The sequence below is a fragment of the Hemicordylus capensis genome, chromosome 4 (genome assembly GCF_027244095.1).
Source record: "Hemicordylus capensis ecotype Gifberg chromosome 4, rHemCap1.1.pri, whole genome shotgun sequence".
NCBI lineage: Eukaryota > Metazoa > Chordata > Lepidosauria > Squamata > Cordylidae > Hemicordylus > Hemicordylus capensis.
The window spans coordinates 7,516,559-7,535,637 of NC_069660.1; the positions used below are offsets into that span (position 1 = coordinate 7,516,559).

General features: G+C 44.5%; 1 protein-coding gene across 9 annotated transcripts in view; it reads left to right on the forward strand.

Annotated features, from left to right (window-relative positions):
• Positions 1–19,079, forward strand: part of RTEL1 (regulator of telomere elongation helicase 1) — a 196,493-nt gene that overhangs the window by 81,327 nt on the left and 96,087 nt on the right. For all 9 annotated transcript variants that reach the window (XM_053244686.1, XM_053244691.1, XM_053244693.1 and 6 more), the window contains exons 19-21: positions 7,781–7,821; positions 8,994–9,079; positions 12,081–12,158. In XM_053244686.1, the coding sequence (XP_053100661.1) occupies positions 7,781–7,821; positions 8,994–9,079; positions 12,081–12,158 (205 nt within the window). The remainder of the gene's footprint in view (positions 1–7,780; positions 7,822–8,993; positions 9,080–12,080; positions 12,159–19,079) is intronic.

Here is a 19,079-nt window from a genome sequence, read left to right on the forward strand (position 1 = left end):
CCCTGCCGCCGCCGTCGCCCGCCAGCCCTCCCTCCCTCCCTCCCAGCTGCCCGCCTGCCCGCCTGCCCGAGTCCTCACCCGATGCTTTAGTAAAAAACGAGAGGAGCTACCGGACAGAGCTCCTCTCGCTAGGAAGGCCTGCTGCATACTGAAGGTGCTTTGCGCGCGCCGCAAAGGACACTGATCGCCGGAGGCCCGGTCTACCCGCCGGGAAAAGGCCGGGTAGACTGGGCCTCCGATCGCCGGAGGCCCGGTCTACCCGGCCCGGCAGGTAGACTGGGCCTCCGGCGATCGGAGGCCCGATCTACCCGGCCTTTTCCCGGCGGGTAGACCGGGCCTCCGGCGATCAGCGTCCTTTGCGGCGCGCGCATGTGCGCGTGCGCAAAGCACCTTCAGTATGCAGCAGGCCTTCCTAGCGAGAGGAGCTCTGTCCGGTAGCTCCTCTCGTTTTTTACTAAAGCATCGGGTGAGGACTTGGGCGGGCGGGCGGGCAGCTGGGAGGGAGGGAGGGAGGGCTGGCAGGCGACGGCAGGGGTATTGGTAGTTTTGGGGGTAAATCTGCTCGCGGCGGGGGGGGCGGGGGCGGGGGCGGCTGGTTTCCAGCGCCCCGTTAGTCTGTTAAATACGGGCGCTGGAGGGGGCAAAGAGGCGGGAGGGGTAAGCAAGCCCCCCCGCCCTTAAAGAAAGGCCCCCCTTCGGTGCCGGTCCAGACTGCTCCGGACCGTGCACATCCCTAGTAAAGACTCAGAACGGATTAGGAAAACGTTCTGGTAACAGACTTCGGACTGTATTTAAGGACTTGGATTTGGATATTCCCTAATAAACACGAGCTCAGTGAGTCTCTCCTGAATTGCGGGAGTTTGCGTCCTTGCGGTTAGCCTTCGGGCTGTTCGGGGACTATGGTGTCAAAGCTGGCAACAAAAACAACATTTAAAAGGTGTACTAACTGCCATGCTAAATTACCATCTACCGATACGCACGACACCTGTTTGCTTTGCCTTGGAGAACAACACAACCCAGCCAGTTGCAGGATCTGCTGCTCTTTCTCTAAGCAGACTCTTAAGAATCGGGCGCTGAGATTGCGGGTGGCGCTTTATGAAGATGCACTCAGACCCCTGACACCGAGACTGTAGACATCGAGGTCGGTGTTGAGTGAGACGATTTATTGTGAAGCGGTACCTTCATTAGTGGACTCTGCAAGTACGCAGTCAAAAGCCACTACGGAGCAGGAGTTCAAGCAGCCAGAGGCCGTCAGGAAGAAAAGGCGCAAGCACAAGAAGGCACATTACTCCTCCACAGATGAGGAGAACGGTTTGTCACCACCTAGAAAGAAGATCAAAAAGACTTGAATTCATAGTAGAACTCCTTTGCCTACAATTTGCAAAGCAGAGGCTGAAGATTGGGATACCACCTTGAAGGTGACGCCATACCCCTGGGTACTGCAGAGCTCACCGTCGTCCGAGGGTTCGCCCTTGACGTCGGCATTGGTGGCGGCACCAAGACCGACATCAACAGAGACACAGGTATCAACATCGGCGCCGAGATTGGCAACTGCAAGGGCTTCGGTATCGATCTCGCCACTGAAACTGAGTACGGCTACCATATCATGCTCGACTTTGAAGGCACCATACGCGTTGGCATCGACAGCTGCCACATCGAAGGGGGTGCAGCCTTCGATGCAACATCATACAGCGATAAACTTGACTCTAGCACGGACCCCCATTCAGTCTCCAGCAGCAACGCCTTTAAGTACTTATCGGCCAGAGGAGTTTATAGACTTTGGAGAGGGGACATTGGATGAGGAGGTAGCATTACCTAAAGCCAGAACTTCCCTGATGGCACTACTAGAATCTAGTGAATGCACACCATCGGGTTCAACCTTCCAAGGCTTCACTGGTCCAGAGGTGGCGGAACAGTTGGCCACTGCTGAAGTTCCAAAAACTCCTTCTCTGTCGCCTGTGAGGGCACAGACGCAGGCGCAGGAATCGAGCTGCTTAGTGTCCGCTTCGATGAGCCCAATTAGGCTTTTGATGGCCCCGACGGCAGAACGACACAGTCTCACAAGGCCACTACCTATTTTTACACGCCCTAGTGTGGGCTACCCGACTTATTCAGCCAAAGCCGCGCCAATGGGCGGTGGTCACATCACACACACTTGTGGGTTCCGCCATAGCCCTGAAGTGGTTTACCCACTGGATTACGCAGAATATAAAGTTTGGAGAGCACAGCAAGAACTACGGCGTCACCAACCAGTTCAGCCGCTGCAGCAGCCAAGAGACCAGCTACCGTCAGAACCTTTGCTGCCCACTGTCCAAGCACCAAGGGCTGTTTTGCAAGACAAGCCAAGGGCGTTGCCCGCAGTTCCAAGCAATCTAACCCCTAGAAATACTGTTGCCCCTGGGAGCATTGTTTCCACTCAGAACACCGCGCCAGAGGGTAGTGACACGGACACCTCTTATCCATCTGACACTGAGGGGGACAGCGTACCTGAACCTAGAAAGCCTGACCCCCCTGCAGAAGTGGCACCTAAAACTTCCATTTCTCCCACAGAGGAGTTGAAAGCGTATCACGCTCAGATACGTGAAATGGCGGAGGCTTTGGGCCTTGAAATTAAGCTGCCTGAATTGGATCTTAAGGATCCCGTTTATAATATGATGGCAAAAGAAAGCTTACCCACCCTGTATCTCTCCCAATGTTACCCCTTGGTGTATGGAAGAACTACGGGGGCTGAAGCGGCAAGATAGACGACTGGAGCGCAAGTGGAGAAAGACTCGGCTTGAATCTGACAGATTGCAACATAGAGCTCATTTGAAGACCTATGCTCAGGCGATACGTGCGGCAAAGAAGCTATTCTTTTCTGCCCGTATTGCATCCGCAAGTTCACGTCCAGTGGAATTGTTCAGGGTTGTGAGAGGGCTAGTGAGTGCTCCTCCTTCCTTGAATCAGAATCTGGAACCATCGATTACCCGCTGTGATGTGTTTAATGAATTCTTTGAGGAGAAAATCTCTCATATTCGGGCCGACTTAGACTCCGTCTCCACAGTTACCTCAGTGTCTTATGTGGAGGTGTCCAGCGACTCCTCTTGTGTGATTAGGTTGAATCGGTTCCAGTTTGTGACTCCTGAGGATGTGGACAAGCTGACTGGAATGGTGTGGCCTACCACCTATTCTCTTGACCCTTGTCCGACATGGCTTATATTTTCTGGCAGGGGGGTTGTTGTGGAAGGCCTGGTAGAGATTATAAATGTGTCTCTGAGGGAAGGTAGGATGCCTCCTTGTCTTAAGGAGGCAATTATTAGACCGCTTCTGAAGAAGCCTACCCTGGATCCCTCAGACTTAAACAACTACAAGCCTGTCTCCAACCTTCCGTGGCTGGGCAAAGTAATTGAGAGGGTGGTGGCCTCACAGCTCCAGACAGTCTTGGATGAAACTGATTATTTTGACCCATTCCACTGGCTTTTGGGTGGGCTATGGGGTGGAGACTGCCTTGGTCAGCCTGATGGACGATCTCCAATTGGCAATTGACAGAGGAAGTGTGACTCTGTGGGTCCTTCTGGACCCCTCGGTGGCTTTCAATACTATCAACCATAGTATCCTTCTGGAGCATCTGAGGGGGTTGGGAGTTGGAGGCACTGCTTTGCAGTGGTTCCGCTCCTATCTCTCGGGCAGGTTCCAGATGGTGTCCCTTGGAGACTGCTGTTCTTCAAAATCTGAACTTTTGTATGGTGTTCCCCAGGGCTCCATATTGTCTCCAGTGTTGTTTAATATCTACATGAAACCGCTGGGAGAGATCATCAGGAGATTTGGTGCAGGGTGCTAATGACACCCAAATCTATTTCTCCATGTCAGCATCATCGGGAGAGGGCATAACCTCCCTAATACCTGCCTTGAGTCGGTGATGGGCTGGATGAGGGATAACAAACTGAGTCTGAATCCAGATAAGACGGAGGTACTCATGCGGGGTTGAAACTCAGGAGACAGTTTTGATCTGCCTGTTCTGGATGGGGTCACACTTCCCCAGAAGGAACAGGTACGCAGTCTAGTGGTGCTTCTGGATCCGAGCCTCTCCCTGGTGTCCCAGTTTGAGGTGGTAGCCAGAAGTGCCTTCTATCAGCTTCGGCTGATACGCCAGCTGTGTCCGTTTCTTGAGGTGAATGACCTCAAAACAGTGGTACATCTGCTGGTAACCTCCAGACTGGATTACTGTAATGCGTTCTATGTGGGGCTGCCCTTGCATGTAGTCCAGAAACTACAGCTGGTCCAGAATGTGGCAGCCAGGCTGGTCTCTGGGTCATCTCGGAGAGACCATATAACTCCTGTATTGAAGGAGCTACATTGGTTGGTTGCCGTTATGTTTCCGGGCAAAATACAAGGTGCTGGTTATAGCCTATAAAGCCCTAAACCGTTTGGGCCCTGGGTATTTAAGGGAACGCCTTCTTCAGCATGAACCCCACCGCCCACTGAGATCTGCTGGAAAGGTCCGTCTGCAGCTGCCACCGGCTCGTCTGGTGGCCACTCAGGGACGGGCCTTCTCCGCTGCTGCCCCGAGGCTTTGGAATGCGCTCCCTAGTGAAATAGGAGCCTCCTCATCTCTGACAGCTTTAAAAAAGTCTGTAAAAACACATTTCTTCACCCAGGCTTTTAATTAATGTTGTTTTAATGGTTTTAATGCTGTTTTAAAATATTATTTTAAAATTTCTAAAATTGTTGTAATGTGTGTGTCTTCTCCCCCCCCCCCATTTTTGTTTTAACAAATGTTTTACTTTGTTTTTATTCTGTTGTAAACCGCCCAGAGACGCAAGTTTGGGGCAGTATAAAAATGTTTAAATAAATAAATAAATAAATAAAATGGTCCCACAAATTTTTGGCTACAGGTAGCTTGTATTTTTTGCAGATGTTCCAATGTATCATCCCTGCTACCTTGTCATGCCTTTGTTTGTAGTCAGTCTGTGCGATCTTTTTACAACAGCTGATTAAGTGGTCCACTGTTTCATCTGCTTTTTTACAAAGGCAGCACTTGCTGTTTGTTGTTGATTTTTCTACTTTTTCTCTTATTGCATTTGTTCTTAGTGCCTATTCTTGTGCAGCCAGTATTAAACCCTCTGTTTCTTTCTTCATGTTGCCATTCTTAAGCCATTGCCAGGTCTTGGTGATGTCTGATTTTCCACTTATATTGTGCAAATATTGACCATGCAGTGGCTTATTTTTCCAATTTTCTCCTCGGTTCTTGACTTGTTCTTTCTTGTAGGCCTGCTTTGTTTCATTGGTGTTTAATAGTTTCTTGTTATTGACCATTTTAAGTGGTCAATAACATCTTCTTCACTGTTCTTTATATGTTCTTCAAGGCCTCTTTTCTTCTCCTCTACTGTTTGATGGACTTGCAGCATTCCTCTTCCACCTGAGCTGCGAGGAAGGTATAGCCTATCTACGTCACTGCGGGGGTTCAGAGCATGATTGATGGTCATTATTTTCCCGGTCTTACAGTCTAGTGTCTCTAGCTTTGCCTGGGTCCAGTCTATTATTCCTGCAGTATATCTGATAACAGGTATAGCCCAGGTGTTTATGGCTTGTATGATGTTCCCGCCGTTGAGTTTGGACTTTAGGATTTTTCTAACTCTCCTGATGTATTCACCTCCAATTTTTCTTTTAACTTCAGTGTGTGCGATGTTATCAGCCTGGAGAATGCCCAAGTATTTGTAATGTTCTTTCTCTTCCAGGTTCTTGATCTTGCTTCCATTGGGCAGTTCTATTCCTTCTGTTTTTCTTATTTTTCCTCTGTTCATTTTTAATGCAGCACACTTGTCTAGTCCAAACTCCAGTGCTATATCGCTACTGAATATACGTACAGTGTTTAGCAGTGATTGGGACTTTCCATACAACTTCAAATCATCCATGTACAGCAGATGGTTGATTTTACTTGATGTTATAGATGTTTGGTATCCGAGGCCTTTTTTGTTTAGTATTTGTGAAAGTGGAGTCATGGCGATTACAAACAACAGAGGGGATAGTGAGTCCCCTTGGAAAATACCTCTTATAATGCTAACCTGTCCAAGTGTCTCGCCATTGATTGTTAACTGTGTACTCCACATGCTCATTGCTTTTTAAATAAATATCTGAATGTTTTTGCTGACCCCAGTTGTTTCTAAACACTTTAGTATCCATGTTTGCCTTTACCTCAAAAACCTGAATGCCATTTAACAGAAAAGCAACAAGAACTAAAGCAAAAAATAACTGAGCACATGAAACAAACAACCACCAGGGTTCGACTTCCACCTCTAAAAACAGTTGCCAAAAAAACCTTGCTCAGGCATTAAAAGATGTTAATGCTGCACTTGCAGAAATAACAACCTATTATTATTATTTATTTCTTGTTTACACAGTCAGACAGGTGTTATTGACTGGTTTGTTTTATCAAGACATCGAGTCCTTCCCAAGGACCTGGGCTGGCTGAATTTTATCATCAATACTGTTGGTTATTGTAGATATAGGCTGTTCAGCAAAATATAGGCTGTTCCCAGTAAAGCTGCTTTTTGCAATTGGCTGATGGTGATTTCTGTGGCCCCTATAGTGTTGAGGTGCTCTTCAAGGTCTTTTGGGACTACACCCAGGGTGCCAATGACCACTGGGATTATTTGGGTCTTTTTCTGCCACAGCCTTTCAATTTCAATTTGTAGATCTTTGTATTTGGTGATTTTTTCTATTTCTTTTTCTTCTATTCTGCTATCCCCTGGTATTGCTGCTGCTATTATTATTATTATTATTATTATTATTATTATTATTAGGCTCAGGGCGGTTTACACAGAGAAATAACAAATAAACAAATAAGGCAACTTCCTGTAGCCTTCTGACTTGGTAATGACCGGAGTGCTGATTTAACTTAATCTTCCCATACTAGAGGTTCTTGCAAGTAGGGTTTTTTAAAAAAGTATCTTGGATGTTGACGTCCCTGCAGTACAGATTTTCAGTATATTCCTTCCATCTCTGCTTGATCTTCTCAGAATCAGTTACTATCTGTCCTTTGGCATCCTTAACATACCAGTTCGAGGTTGGAACTGTCTTCTGAGTTCAGAGATCTTTTGGAAAACTTTCCTTGTTTTTCCATGTCTATTTCCATCCTCAAGGTCTTTACAGATGCCATTGTAGTACTGCTCTTTGTCTCTTCTTTCTGAAATTCCCTATTAAGTCCCTTCCTGAGGTCTTTATCTTTCTTGACTTTGGCTTCTCTCCTCATCTTCAATACATCCTCTCTCCTTTACTTCAATACAGAAAACCTATCAAAAGTGAGGTGAAAAGGAAGCTGAAAGGGAAAGTCAGGAGGGTCAAATCACTCCAGAACTCATGGAGGTTATTTCAGACTGCAATAACAGAAGTGTCAGCTAGAATGTATACCAAAAAGAAGGAAGGGTGTTACTAAGACCAGGAGGATGCCAGTGTGGCTAATGAGAAATAGAGTAACGGGCATGTCTATCAATGGTTACTAGTCTTGATTGTTATAGGCTATCTCAAGGTTCAGAGGCAGTATGCCTTTGAATAGCAGTTGCAGGGGAGCAATGACAGGAGAGGGGGCATGACTTCAGCTCCAGCTTCCCAGAGTTATCTGGTGGACCACTATGAAAAACAAGATGCTAGACCAGATAGGCCTTAGGCCTGAACCAGTAGGGGCTTTTACGTTCTTATGACTACCAAAGCGGTCCTCCTGGCACCACCTTATTTTTTTTTAAAGTGGGGGTGGGGGGTGTTAAGCTAATACTAAGACTCTTTGGGCTTTTCTCATTTGCAGATTTTCAAAAGAATGCCTATCTTCTCTTGGGAAAACAATTGGTAAGATGGAAATATGTCATGTTCCAACTCACAACTTATGTACATAGTGTATTGAATGAAAGGGCTTCAGGCTTGAGGTAATTGGGAGCTGAAGCACAGGGTCATAGACAGGCAAGAGTCATGGATGCTTGACATAGCAGCCAAGCATGATAAAGCAGATCACAGATGGGCATTGTTCAGATAGCCAAACAGAGCTGTTTCACCCATAGTGATCTGCCACCACCTGACACCTTACTGGTGGGCCTTCACCCTTGGAGAGCTGTTGCCCATCAGAATAGACAGCACTGGACCAGCAGTCTGACTCAATAGAAGTTATCTTCATATGTTTTTATTGGTTCATACCCTCCTCTGAGATACTGAGGCTTCTTAAAAGACAATTTCTGGAACTGCTAGTTTAGCATCTCGGTAAGGCTTTGGCCTGGACTCACTTGCAGTTTGTGTCTTGTGTCTCCGATGAGGGTGGGAGATGCTTCCCGGTGACAAGGGATGTCATTAACATTTATGGGAGTTCTTGGTCTGACCACATTAGATCTTCCAGCCATGCCATTTCAGTTCTGGGGAAATCACAGTATCTGTCTTATCTGCAAGAGAGCTCCTGAAACATTTGTCATCAGTAATTAAATTCTGCTCTGAGATACATAGAAATGTTGTTGCCATCAGTAATAATTTTGTGTGTACCATTCTATCAGTGAGCATGGCACCTTAGAGTTTCAGGCGCAAAGAAGATGAGTCCTGCCCAGAGAAGCTTCCAATCTAAACTGAGGCACAGGAAGGCAGCAGCAGAGAAGCAAGGGTAACAAGGGATGGCTTTGAATAAATGTGGTTATGCCTATTTAGTCTTGGTTAGAATTGAGGGTGAGAATTATTGAGTTAAGCCAAAAGTTTCATAGAAAGTGTACACTGAAGAGGGATCTGGATAAGCAAGGGACTAGTATATTTAGCGAGAAACTTCCAGGAATAATGGGCAGCAACAGAATTAGGGTAGAATAGGTTAAGACATCTGGAAACTTTTAGGTAGTTGATGGAGCTGCAGGAGTAAAAATTGCAGATGTCTATATTGCAGGGAGGTAATAGCAAAAGCATATGTGAAGAAAATGAACGCTGCATAAGCACTGGTGTTACTGTAATTGGGTGAACTTGGCCTAAGTACACATGTGTGTGCTTTGTTGCAGGTAATCTTGTTCGAATCATACCACACGGGCTGCTCGTGTTCTTCCCATCATATCCTGTCATGGATAAAAGCCTGGAATACTGGAGAGTACGTTGTGTTTGTCATGCAGGATTAGGCGTCTGTATTTGGGAACAGATCTTTAAACATGAACATTTAAATTACAGCCTTTTTTGTGTTGTAAAGAAGTGTCAAAGCATAAGACCACCCTTGTTGGATCAGGCCCAAGACCTATCTAGTAGAACACCTTGTTTCTCACAGTGTCCCACCAGATTATTTGGGAAGCCCACAGCAAGGGTATGAAGGCATGCTTGCCATTGCTCCCCTGCAATTGGCATTCAGAGGCATCCTGCCTCTGAATCAGGAGGTAGTCTATAGCCATCAAGACTAGTAGCAATTGATGGATGTCGTCCACGAATTTGTTCAAGAAGGAACTCCACGTGTATGGGAGGGGAAATGGCAAGATTGGGCCATAGCCCACAATGGGCACGCCTTGTGACACTACCTACCCTTGAAAGGGGTGGTGTTGCCAATGCGCCCATTGGTAGCTTGCCTAGCTGGCCTCAGCAGGGAAATGAGAAGCCGTTGCTTGTTGCTGGTGTGGGATTGCTGGGACTCAGGATCCTCTCTTGAGAATTCAGGGAGGTCTTGCGAGATTTCAATCCGAGATCTCAGCTTCACCTGAGATCTTTTGTGACTTGCTCTGAATGTCAGGACCCATTTAAAGAGCAGCTAGCCAACGATGAGGGGCCAGTGCTCGAGGAGGACTCAAGCTGGCAAGTGCCCTGTGACTCGGACTGAGTAAGGGCTTTGTGAAGGAAACAAGCCCCTGAGGAAGCTCCCACTTCCAAGAGAGCTCTGAGACCTGGCTGTACTACTCAGGACCCCTGAATCAAGCCATGGCCCCTGTGCAGAGCTTGACACCTCACTTAAAGCCATCCAAACTGGTGGCCATCACCACATCCCCTGGCTGATAATTCCATAGATTAGTTGTGTGTTTTGTGTGTTTTTTTAAAAGTACTTTTCATTTGTCCTAAACTTCCTGGCAGTCAATTTCATGGGCTGACTCCTGGTACTAGTGTAGTGAGATCAGGACAAAAATGTCTATCCAATCTCTGCACCATTCATAGTTTTATAAACCTCTATCATGTCTCTCCTTAGTCACCTTTTTTCTAAACTAAAAACCCCCATATTATTAACTTGTAAGGAAGCTGCTCTAGCCGTCTGCTCATCTTGGTTGCCCTGTTCTGCACTGTTTCCAGGTCTGTAATGTCTTTTTTTAGGTATGATGACCGGAACTATATATGGTATTCAAAATGTGGCCAGATCATCAATTTTTATAATGGCTTTATAATATGATCAGTTTTGTTTTCAGTCCACTTCCTAATGATCCCTAGCAAGGAATTTGCCTTTTTCACAACCGCTGCACACTGAGTATGCATGGAAATTTTTATCCCTCTCTCACAACACTAGAACCAGGGGTCATCCCATGAAACTGAAGGTTGGGAAATTTAGGACTGACAAGAGGAAGTACTTTTTCACAGCACACATAATTAATTTATGGAATTCCTTGCCATGGGATGTGGTGATGGCCACCAGCTTGGGTGGCTTTATAAGGGACTTAGACAAATTCATGGAGGAAGGTCTATCGATGGCTACTAGTCTGCTGGCTGTGGGCTACCTCCAGCGTTAGGGGCACTATGCCTCTCGATACCAGTTGCAGGGGAGCAGCAGCAGGATAGTGGGCATGTCCTCACCTCTTGCCTGAGGGCTCCTCAGAGGCATCTGGTGGGCCACTGTGTGAAACAGGATGCTGGACTAGATAGACCCTGGGCCTGATCCAGCAGGGCTGTTCTTATGAGATGGTATTTTCAGTTAATTGTCCACCACAACCCCAAGGTCCCTCACCTAGGCAGTCACCAACAGCTCAGACCCCATCAGTGTATATGTGAATCTGGGAATTTCCCCCCCCATGTATATCACTATACACTAACTTACATTGAACTGCATTTGCCATTTTGTTGCCCACTCACTCAGTTTGGAGAGATCTCTTTGGCACTTCTCACAATCTGGATAGCAGAGGTTATTGTTCAGACTGCTTGTCATACATAGGACCTGTTCACACAACTACATTAGCATTGAGGTTGAGTGGATTTGTGCACATTTTGACAAATGGTAAGGAAGACAGGAAATTGCGCCATTGCATTCCTACCTAGCACAAAGCTCAGTCTGTGTCACGATACATTGCGATACTGCTCAAAGGAGGATGAGTGGTGGCACAGTTTAAACTTTAGGTTGAGTTGTGTGCTGGGCCCAGTTGTCATTACCATTGACTGCATGGAGCTTTTCCAATGTGGGCTGATTCAATAATACATTGATAATGCTTGTGAAGAAGGGACAGCATGAGTCAAATGATCCAAGTGGCTCCTGTTGACACACATTGCTAGTGTGGCTTGAGATTGCACCACACAGAAAAAGCTTCCATAATATAGGAGCCATAATGAGTCCCAGAGTGCATAAGAAAACAAGTAAATCATACTAGAAAAGCTTACAAATGAAATCAGATCATCAAAAGGTTGCACAGACTCAGATGCTTTTGTTGTAGTATGTTACGTCATTTCACACATCAACAGTACTGGAACATCCTTGTGATCATTTCACACCAATTTCTGGAAGGAGCTTGGATGAATGTTTAATGAGCATTATATGGTCTCTAGTCTTTTCAACTTTTCATACTTACTGTCTTAAATTTTTGGATTCCTGTAATGTTGGTATCATTTTGGAGAATTAAAACAGAAATTTTAAAGCAAAATAAATCACACGCCCATGTTAGCATCTACCATTCACACCATCAATCATTCAGCCCACATTTTGAACATGGCAATTTTGGACTGGATGACCTCGGCTGCAGTCAGTCAGTTGAGGAAAAAGTGCTGCTTTAGTGGTTACAACTACTATTTGTATCACTTACAGTGGAGATGATGAGTTGGTATACCATGTAGCTGATGTTAAATTTTTGCTCGTTTGAAATTGAGCATGGTGAACTTTCTCAGTCTGTTCCCCTTTTCTGCCTCTCCCTCTGCTCTCATAGGAACATGATTTTGCTGGAAAAATAGAAGCAGTGAAGCCAATGTTTGTGGAACCAAGAAGCAAAGGAACTTTCACAGAGGTTGGCAAGACTTTACACAGTTATGGTGGATGGCATCCAGACTGATTCTCCGTCAGCACAAGTCCCTTTTGTGAACCGAAGGTACATTGTGCTCATACAAGAACCCCTTGTGTGAACACAGAGTTTCTTCCCTTCAGGGAGAAAGTTGATGTTGACAGATCACTTGTCTGGATGCCACCTCCCTGTCTGGTTTTTCTGAGGAATAACTAAGTTGTCTTCATTCAGAAGCACTCTACAAAACTGTTCACTTTGGATTGACTTCCAGTTGCTGGGGTTATGTCAGTTGGCTCAGTGTAACCTTGCTATTTTAAATATAGATATAGTATTTTTAAAATTTAAAAATCCCTATAAGTATTGTTATCTCCCCTGTGCCCTCATGAAGTTGTTGCCTAAAGTCTTAATTGCCTTCCTAGGTTGTTGATGTCACAGTGACTTGCATCTACTTGTACATCATTGTCAAATCTTTCTCTCATTCCCTTAGTCTTACAAGATAAATATTATTAAAAGTGATGATACATTAGTGCTGGCTTTTAAATCCCAAACCTTGATACATATCCTGTTTTTCTTGCCTGCCAAGTACAGTCAAAACAGAGAGGTGGTGAAGGCCACAGTGCATAGGGTTAGGCTGTGTTTGACCTGGTCGGCTGCATGTTGTGCAGTCTTGCTCTGGAAACTTGAGTTATATGAGCCCGATTCAGAAATAGTTTTATGAGTGTACAGATGTCTGTATGCTCATATGTATTTTTGTGTCAATGAATGTACCTGCATTCATTTAGAAAGTGAACCTGGGCACAGGCCCCTCAAATGCATGATGCAGTTAGGAAGCGTACTGCTGAACCTGTGTTCGACATCACGTGTGAATAACTGTGTCTGTGTACACCCCTTACACTCGTATGAGTGTAGAACATAACATGTGAATATTACTACTATTGATATATGGAATAGGTCTGGTGATGTGCGGTTCTGTTTAATAAGCCCTGCATCAAATGACTAAGGAACAAACTGAGAAAGGATCCGCTTCTGCAAATGTGCAGGGAAAACCCAGTTTGTTTGTTTAAAATGTTTATACCCTCCCCCTCTCGTACATTGCTGCTTGGGGCGGCTCACAACATTAATAAATTCGAAACAATATAAAGTCAAACATTAATAAAATTAAACAGGTGAAAATATCAAGCTAAAACCACATTTAAAATCTTTTTTTTTAAGTTCAAATTAAAAGTTATTAATAAAAAGCTAAGAACTGAAAAACTAAAAACAAACAAACTGTTAAGCCACACCTGGAAGTCAGGGTCAGTGTTTGCAGGATTAGTGCCAAGGGAATGCTGGTGGCGAGATCACCATATGGCTTATCCAAATACAGTCTGGCTAGAGGGCTTTCAGAGGGCTTCGGGTATAGGAACTGAAGCTACTGCTGGTTCAGCAAGTGCTAGATTATTATTATTTATTTCACTTCTAAACTGCCCCATCCAAAGGCTCTGGGTAGTGTACAACAAGTTTAAAAAGACATTAAAATACACACCATTTAAACACAGTGTTCAAAACAATATAAAAACCATTTAAAAACCATTCAAAAACATTTAAAACCAATTAAAATACTTTAAAAAGCAATTTAAAAACCTTGGAAGACCAGGCCAAACAAGTAAATGTTTAGGGCTCTCTTAAAGGCAGATTAGCAGTGGATCCCTTTGTAGAGCAGAGAACTGGAGTGCTTGGCTCTGGTGCACCTAGGTGATTTTAGAGCCTGGACCTAAAGGCCTTTGAAGCCGCCAAACCCCCCCCCCCCCGAACACCACCACCAACACCACCCCTGCTGGCAAGTTAAGCATCCTCACCTAAAGGCATTTGGAGCCCCCTGCCTCCCCTGCAAGTGAAGCATCAGCCTATGCATACACACCATGACATGCGCGGTATTTTTAAACACGTGGATTCTTGAGGGCACAAACAGCAACTGAACTCACAAGAATGTAAGAATATAAAACAGATCTCTTTATGCAAATATGCATTAACAGAAACATTTCAACTTGCAACTTAACATATTCCCATCCCATATGTTCCTTTTCCCTCTCCCCTGCTCTGTCTCTAAATTGAATTTGCATGAATGTTGAGATGGCAATGGTAAACCCTTCCTGCATTCTGCCAAAAAACCCCACATGGCTTTGTGGTTGCCATGAGTCGACACTGACTCAACGGCACAACTTTACCTTTACCTTTCAAGATGTATAAGTCTCCTTAAGCAGACACGCACTAGCATAAACATTCCAACATGTAACTTGACATAGTCCCGTCCCATTTATTTCTTTCCTTTTTCTCCACTCTGTTGCCAAGGAGTCCCAATTTTTAACTGATCCAAAGAGATTTTGAATGAAGGAGAAAACACTGTCCAGCTTGAAATCCACGTCTTCTGCACCTGCAGAATTGATCCACCAGAGCTGATCCAGCTATTCTGCTCTGTCAAGCACTTGCAGTTTTCCAGGAAGACCCAAGTTCAAATTCCCATTCAGCCATGAAACTCATTGGGCTCCTAATCTCTCTCAGCCCAACCCTGCTCACAGGGATGTTGTGAGCATCATCATCATCATCATCATCATCATCCCCCAGTGAGGCACTGCCTTGGCGTGGTTGTGGGGCTTGCGTGTTCTGAGGAAGGTGAGAGCTATGCCAGAGGTCCAACCATACTGGACAGGTCTCACCAGAGGAGCCAGACAAAGAGTGCCTATCCCATCAACAATATGGTGAGATGTAACTTTAATAAATCTATACCGGATCGGTCGTCGCCCGGGTCAACAAGGACCGCGCCAGGTGCTATAGTTCCTGGACATCTGGTGGCAAGTGGGCAACAGGACTCAGGATCTTCAGTTGAGTAACCAGGGCTGAAGACAGCAAAGTTACTGGAAGAAACGTCGCTTAACTGAAAAATATATATGAAAAATGCAAACAAGGAAATAATGATCTGCTATTACAAGTCTAGTCCAACTAGAAGAGGTTATTTAAAAAGAATGTACCAATTTTGGAAAGAGAAGCATCCAGATACAGAAATAACAGAACAAAGGTTAGCAGACCAGAGAAGATTCATAATAAGAAATAAAGTATTCACAGGAGTTGAGCTGGAAGAACTGCAAAGAGCAACACAGGCTCAAGATATGGAAGAAGAATTACCACCAACTGAAGCAGTTGCTGAGGCGCAGGTGGAGGAGGTGTTGGAAATAGAGGATACCACCGTTGCTGAACTGTTTCAAAATCAAAACCAGGCAACCTCCCCTTTGTCTTCACCTCAAAAACCCAAATGCCGTTTAACAGAAGAGCAACAAGAACTAAAGCAAAAAATAACTGAGCACATGAACCAAGCAACCACCAGGGTTCGACTTCCAGCTCTAAAAACAGTTGCCAAAAAACAACTTGCTCAGGTATTAAAAGATGTCAGTGCTGCACTTGCAGAAATAACAACCAAGAATTTGCAAGAAACAAACCAACTAATGTACAGTGCAGCAACAATAACAACACAAGAGCTCGGATATAAGATCAGTGGACCTGTAAAAAAAGAAAGTAGTACATCACCTAAATGGAAGATTAGATTAGAAAATAAAATCTCCAGGCTTAGATCAGATGCTAGTAAATTGAAAGATATGAAAGACAAGAAGCTGAAGAATCAAAACACCAAACAGTATCTGATCCAAAAATACCACCTAGATTCAAGGAAAATTAGAGAAGTCCTGGAAATAATAAAGCAGCAAATAACAGCAGTGTCAAAGAAGATTAGCAGATACGAAGCTAGAATTACTCAACACAGGGAGAATCTCCAATTCCAGTTGAATCAGAGACGTTTCTACCAAAGCATAGAAGGAGAAACTGCAAGAAACATAGAAACACCAAATAAAGAAGAAACAGTGCAATTCTGGGGGAAATTATGGGACAATCCAATAGATTATAATAAAGAAGCAGGCTGGATGACAGAGGTCAAAAAATGTAACCAACAAATGCAAGATCTAATAATAACACCAGAATTCATAAGTGAAAGAGCAAAGAAAATTAAAAATTGGACTGCTCCAGGCGACAATGAACTGCATGGCTTTTGGCTTAAACAGCTAACAAGCCTTCATAAACAACTGTCAAAACAGTTCAATCACATTTTGCAAGGAGGTGATATTGAACAATGGCTAACAACTGGGAAAACTCATCTCATCATGAAAGACCCAGCAAAAGGTGCAGTTCCAAGTAATTATAGACCGATAACCTGCCTGCCAACCATGTTCAAATTATTAACTGGAATAATAGCAGATGAAGTCATGCAACACTTATTAACTAACAAACAGCTTCCAGTTGAACAGAAAGGAAATTGCCCGAACACCAGAGGAACAAAAGATCAGCTGCTGATTGACAAAATGATTTTAGAAAATTGCAAGAGAAGAAAAACCAATCTAAGTGTTGCATGGATTGACTACAAGAAAGCCTTCGATTCATTGCCTCACACATGGATACTAAAATGTTTAGAAACAACTGGTGTCAGCAAAAACATTCAGATACTTATTAAAAAAGCAATGAGCATGTGGAGTACACAGTTAACAATCAATGGCGAGACACTTGGACAGGTTAGCATTAGAAGAGACATTTTCCAAGGGGACTCACTATCCCCTCTGTTGTTTGTAATAGCCATGACCCCACTTTCACAAATACTAAACAAAACAGGCCTCGGATACCAAACATCTAAAACATCAAGTAAAATCAACCATCTGCTGTACGTGGACGATCTGAAGTTGTATGGAAAGTCCCAATCAGAAATCGAATCACTGCTAAACACTGTCTGTCTATTCAGTAGCGATATAGCACTGGAGTTTGGACTAGACAAGTGTGCTGCATTAATAATGAACAGAGGAAAAATAACAAAAACAGAAGGAACAGAACTGCCCAATGGAAGCAAGATCAAGAACCTGGAAGAGAAAGAACCTTACAAATACTTGGGCATTCTCCAGGCTGACAACATCGCACACACTGAAGTTAAAAGAAAAATTGGAAGTGAATACATCAGGAGAGTTAGAAAAATCCTCAAGTCCAAACTCAACGGCGGGAACACCATACAAACCATAAACACCTGGGCTATACCTATTATCAGATACACTGCAGGGATAATAGACTGGACCCAGGCAGAGCTAGAGACGCTAGATCGCAAGACCAGGAAAATAATGACCATCAATCATGCTCTGAACCCCCGCAGTGATGTTGATAGGCTCTACCTCCCTCGCAGCTCAGGTGGAAGAGGAATGCTGCAAGTCCATCAAACAGTAGAGGAGGAAAAAAGAGGCCTTGCAAAATATATAAAGGACAGTGAAGAAGATGCACTTCAAATGGTCAATAACGTGAAACTATTCAACACCAATAAAACAAAGCAGGCCTACAAGAAAGAACAAGTCAAGAACCGAGCAGAAAAGTGGAAAATTAAGCCCCTGCATGGTCAATATTTGCACAATATAAGTGGAAAATCAGACATCACCAAGACCTGGCAATGGCTTAAGAATGGCAACTTGAAGAAAGAAACAGAGGGTTTAATACTGGCTGCACAAGAACAGGCACTAAGAACAAACGCAATCAGAGCAAAAGTCGAAAAATCCACCACAAACAGCAACTGCCGCCTTTGTAAAGAAGCAGATGAAACCGTGGACCACCTAATCAGCTGTTCGCACAGACTGATCGCACAGACTGACTACAAACAAAGGCATGACAAGGTAGCAGGGATGATACACTGGAACATCTGCCAAAAATACAAGCTAGCTGTAGCCAAAAATTGGTTGGACCATCAAATTGAAAAAGTGGTAGAAAATGAAGATGTAAAAATATTATGGGACTTCCGACTACAAACAGACAAACATCTGCCACACAATACACCAGATATCACTGTAGTCGAGAAGAAAGAAAAACAAGTCAAAATAATCGACATAGCAATACCAGGGGATAGCAGAATAGAAGAAAAAGAAATAGAAAAAATTACCAAATACAAAGATCTATAAATTGAAATTGAAAGGCTGTGGCAGAAAAAGACGCAAATAATCCCAGTGGTCATTGGCGCCCTGGGTGCCGTCCCAAAAGACCTTGAAGAGTACCTCAACACCATAGGGGCCACAGAAATCACCATCAGCCAATTACAAAAAGCAGCTTTACTGGGAACAGCCTATATTTTGCAACGATATCTATAATAACCAACAGTATTGATGATAAAATTCAGCCATCCCAGGTCCTTGGGAAGGACTCGATGTCTTGATAAAACAAACAAGTCAATAACACCTGTCTGACTATGTAAAGAAGAAATAATAATAAAAATAACCATGATACCTCTTGACTTCTTCTCAAAGGTGATATGATGACCATTTTACTCTGCTTTCACATTTGACTCATCACATTAGAGCCAAAATCTTATTAATAACACATTGTTCAGTGTAAAAACTCCAAGACCCCAAGCGCACACAGCCTGGAATAGCCACAGCATAACAGACCACAGGAGAGGAGAGAATAATAGAGACTCAATGATTTTACTGGCTCAGGCTCAGTCACTGGTCTCTATCACTGCTGCCTGCTGCTGTCCCTGTAGAGCCTCTGTATATGCAACTCAACTCAACTTCAAGCCAGCCAGGAGATTGTAGCAGTGACTGTGTGTGGCAGCAGCAGCTCCAGTCTCCAGCCAACTCCAAGCCTCCCCAGCACAGCACTCCTTCTCGCCTTCCTTCCTCGTGGTCTATGACGTTTGCTGGTGCAGAGATCGCATGCCTTCAGGCACGGACTCTGCGCAGGTCAAGTAGAGCAGCTTTGATGGGGGCTTGACTGGGAGGCCAGCAGGCAGGAAAGCAGCCCCGCCCCCCGACTGAAGACATGGGGCGGGCGGGCTAGCTGCCCGGCAGTTTAAGGCAGCCTTCTCAGGGTGAGCTCAGACACATC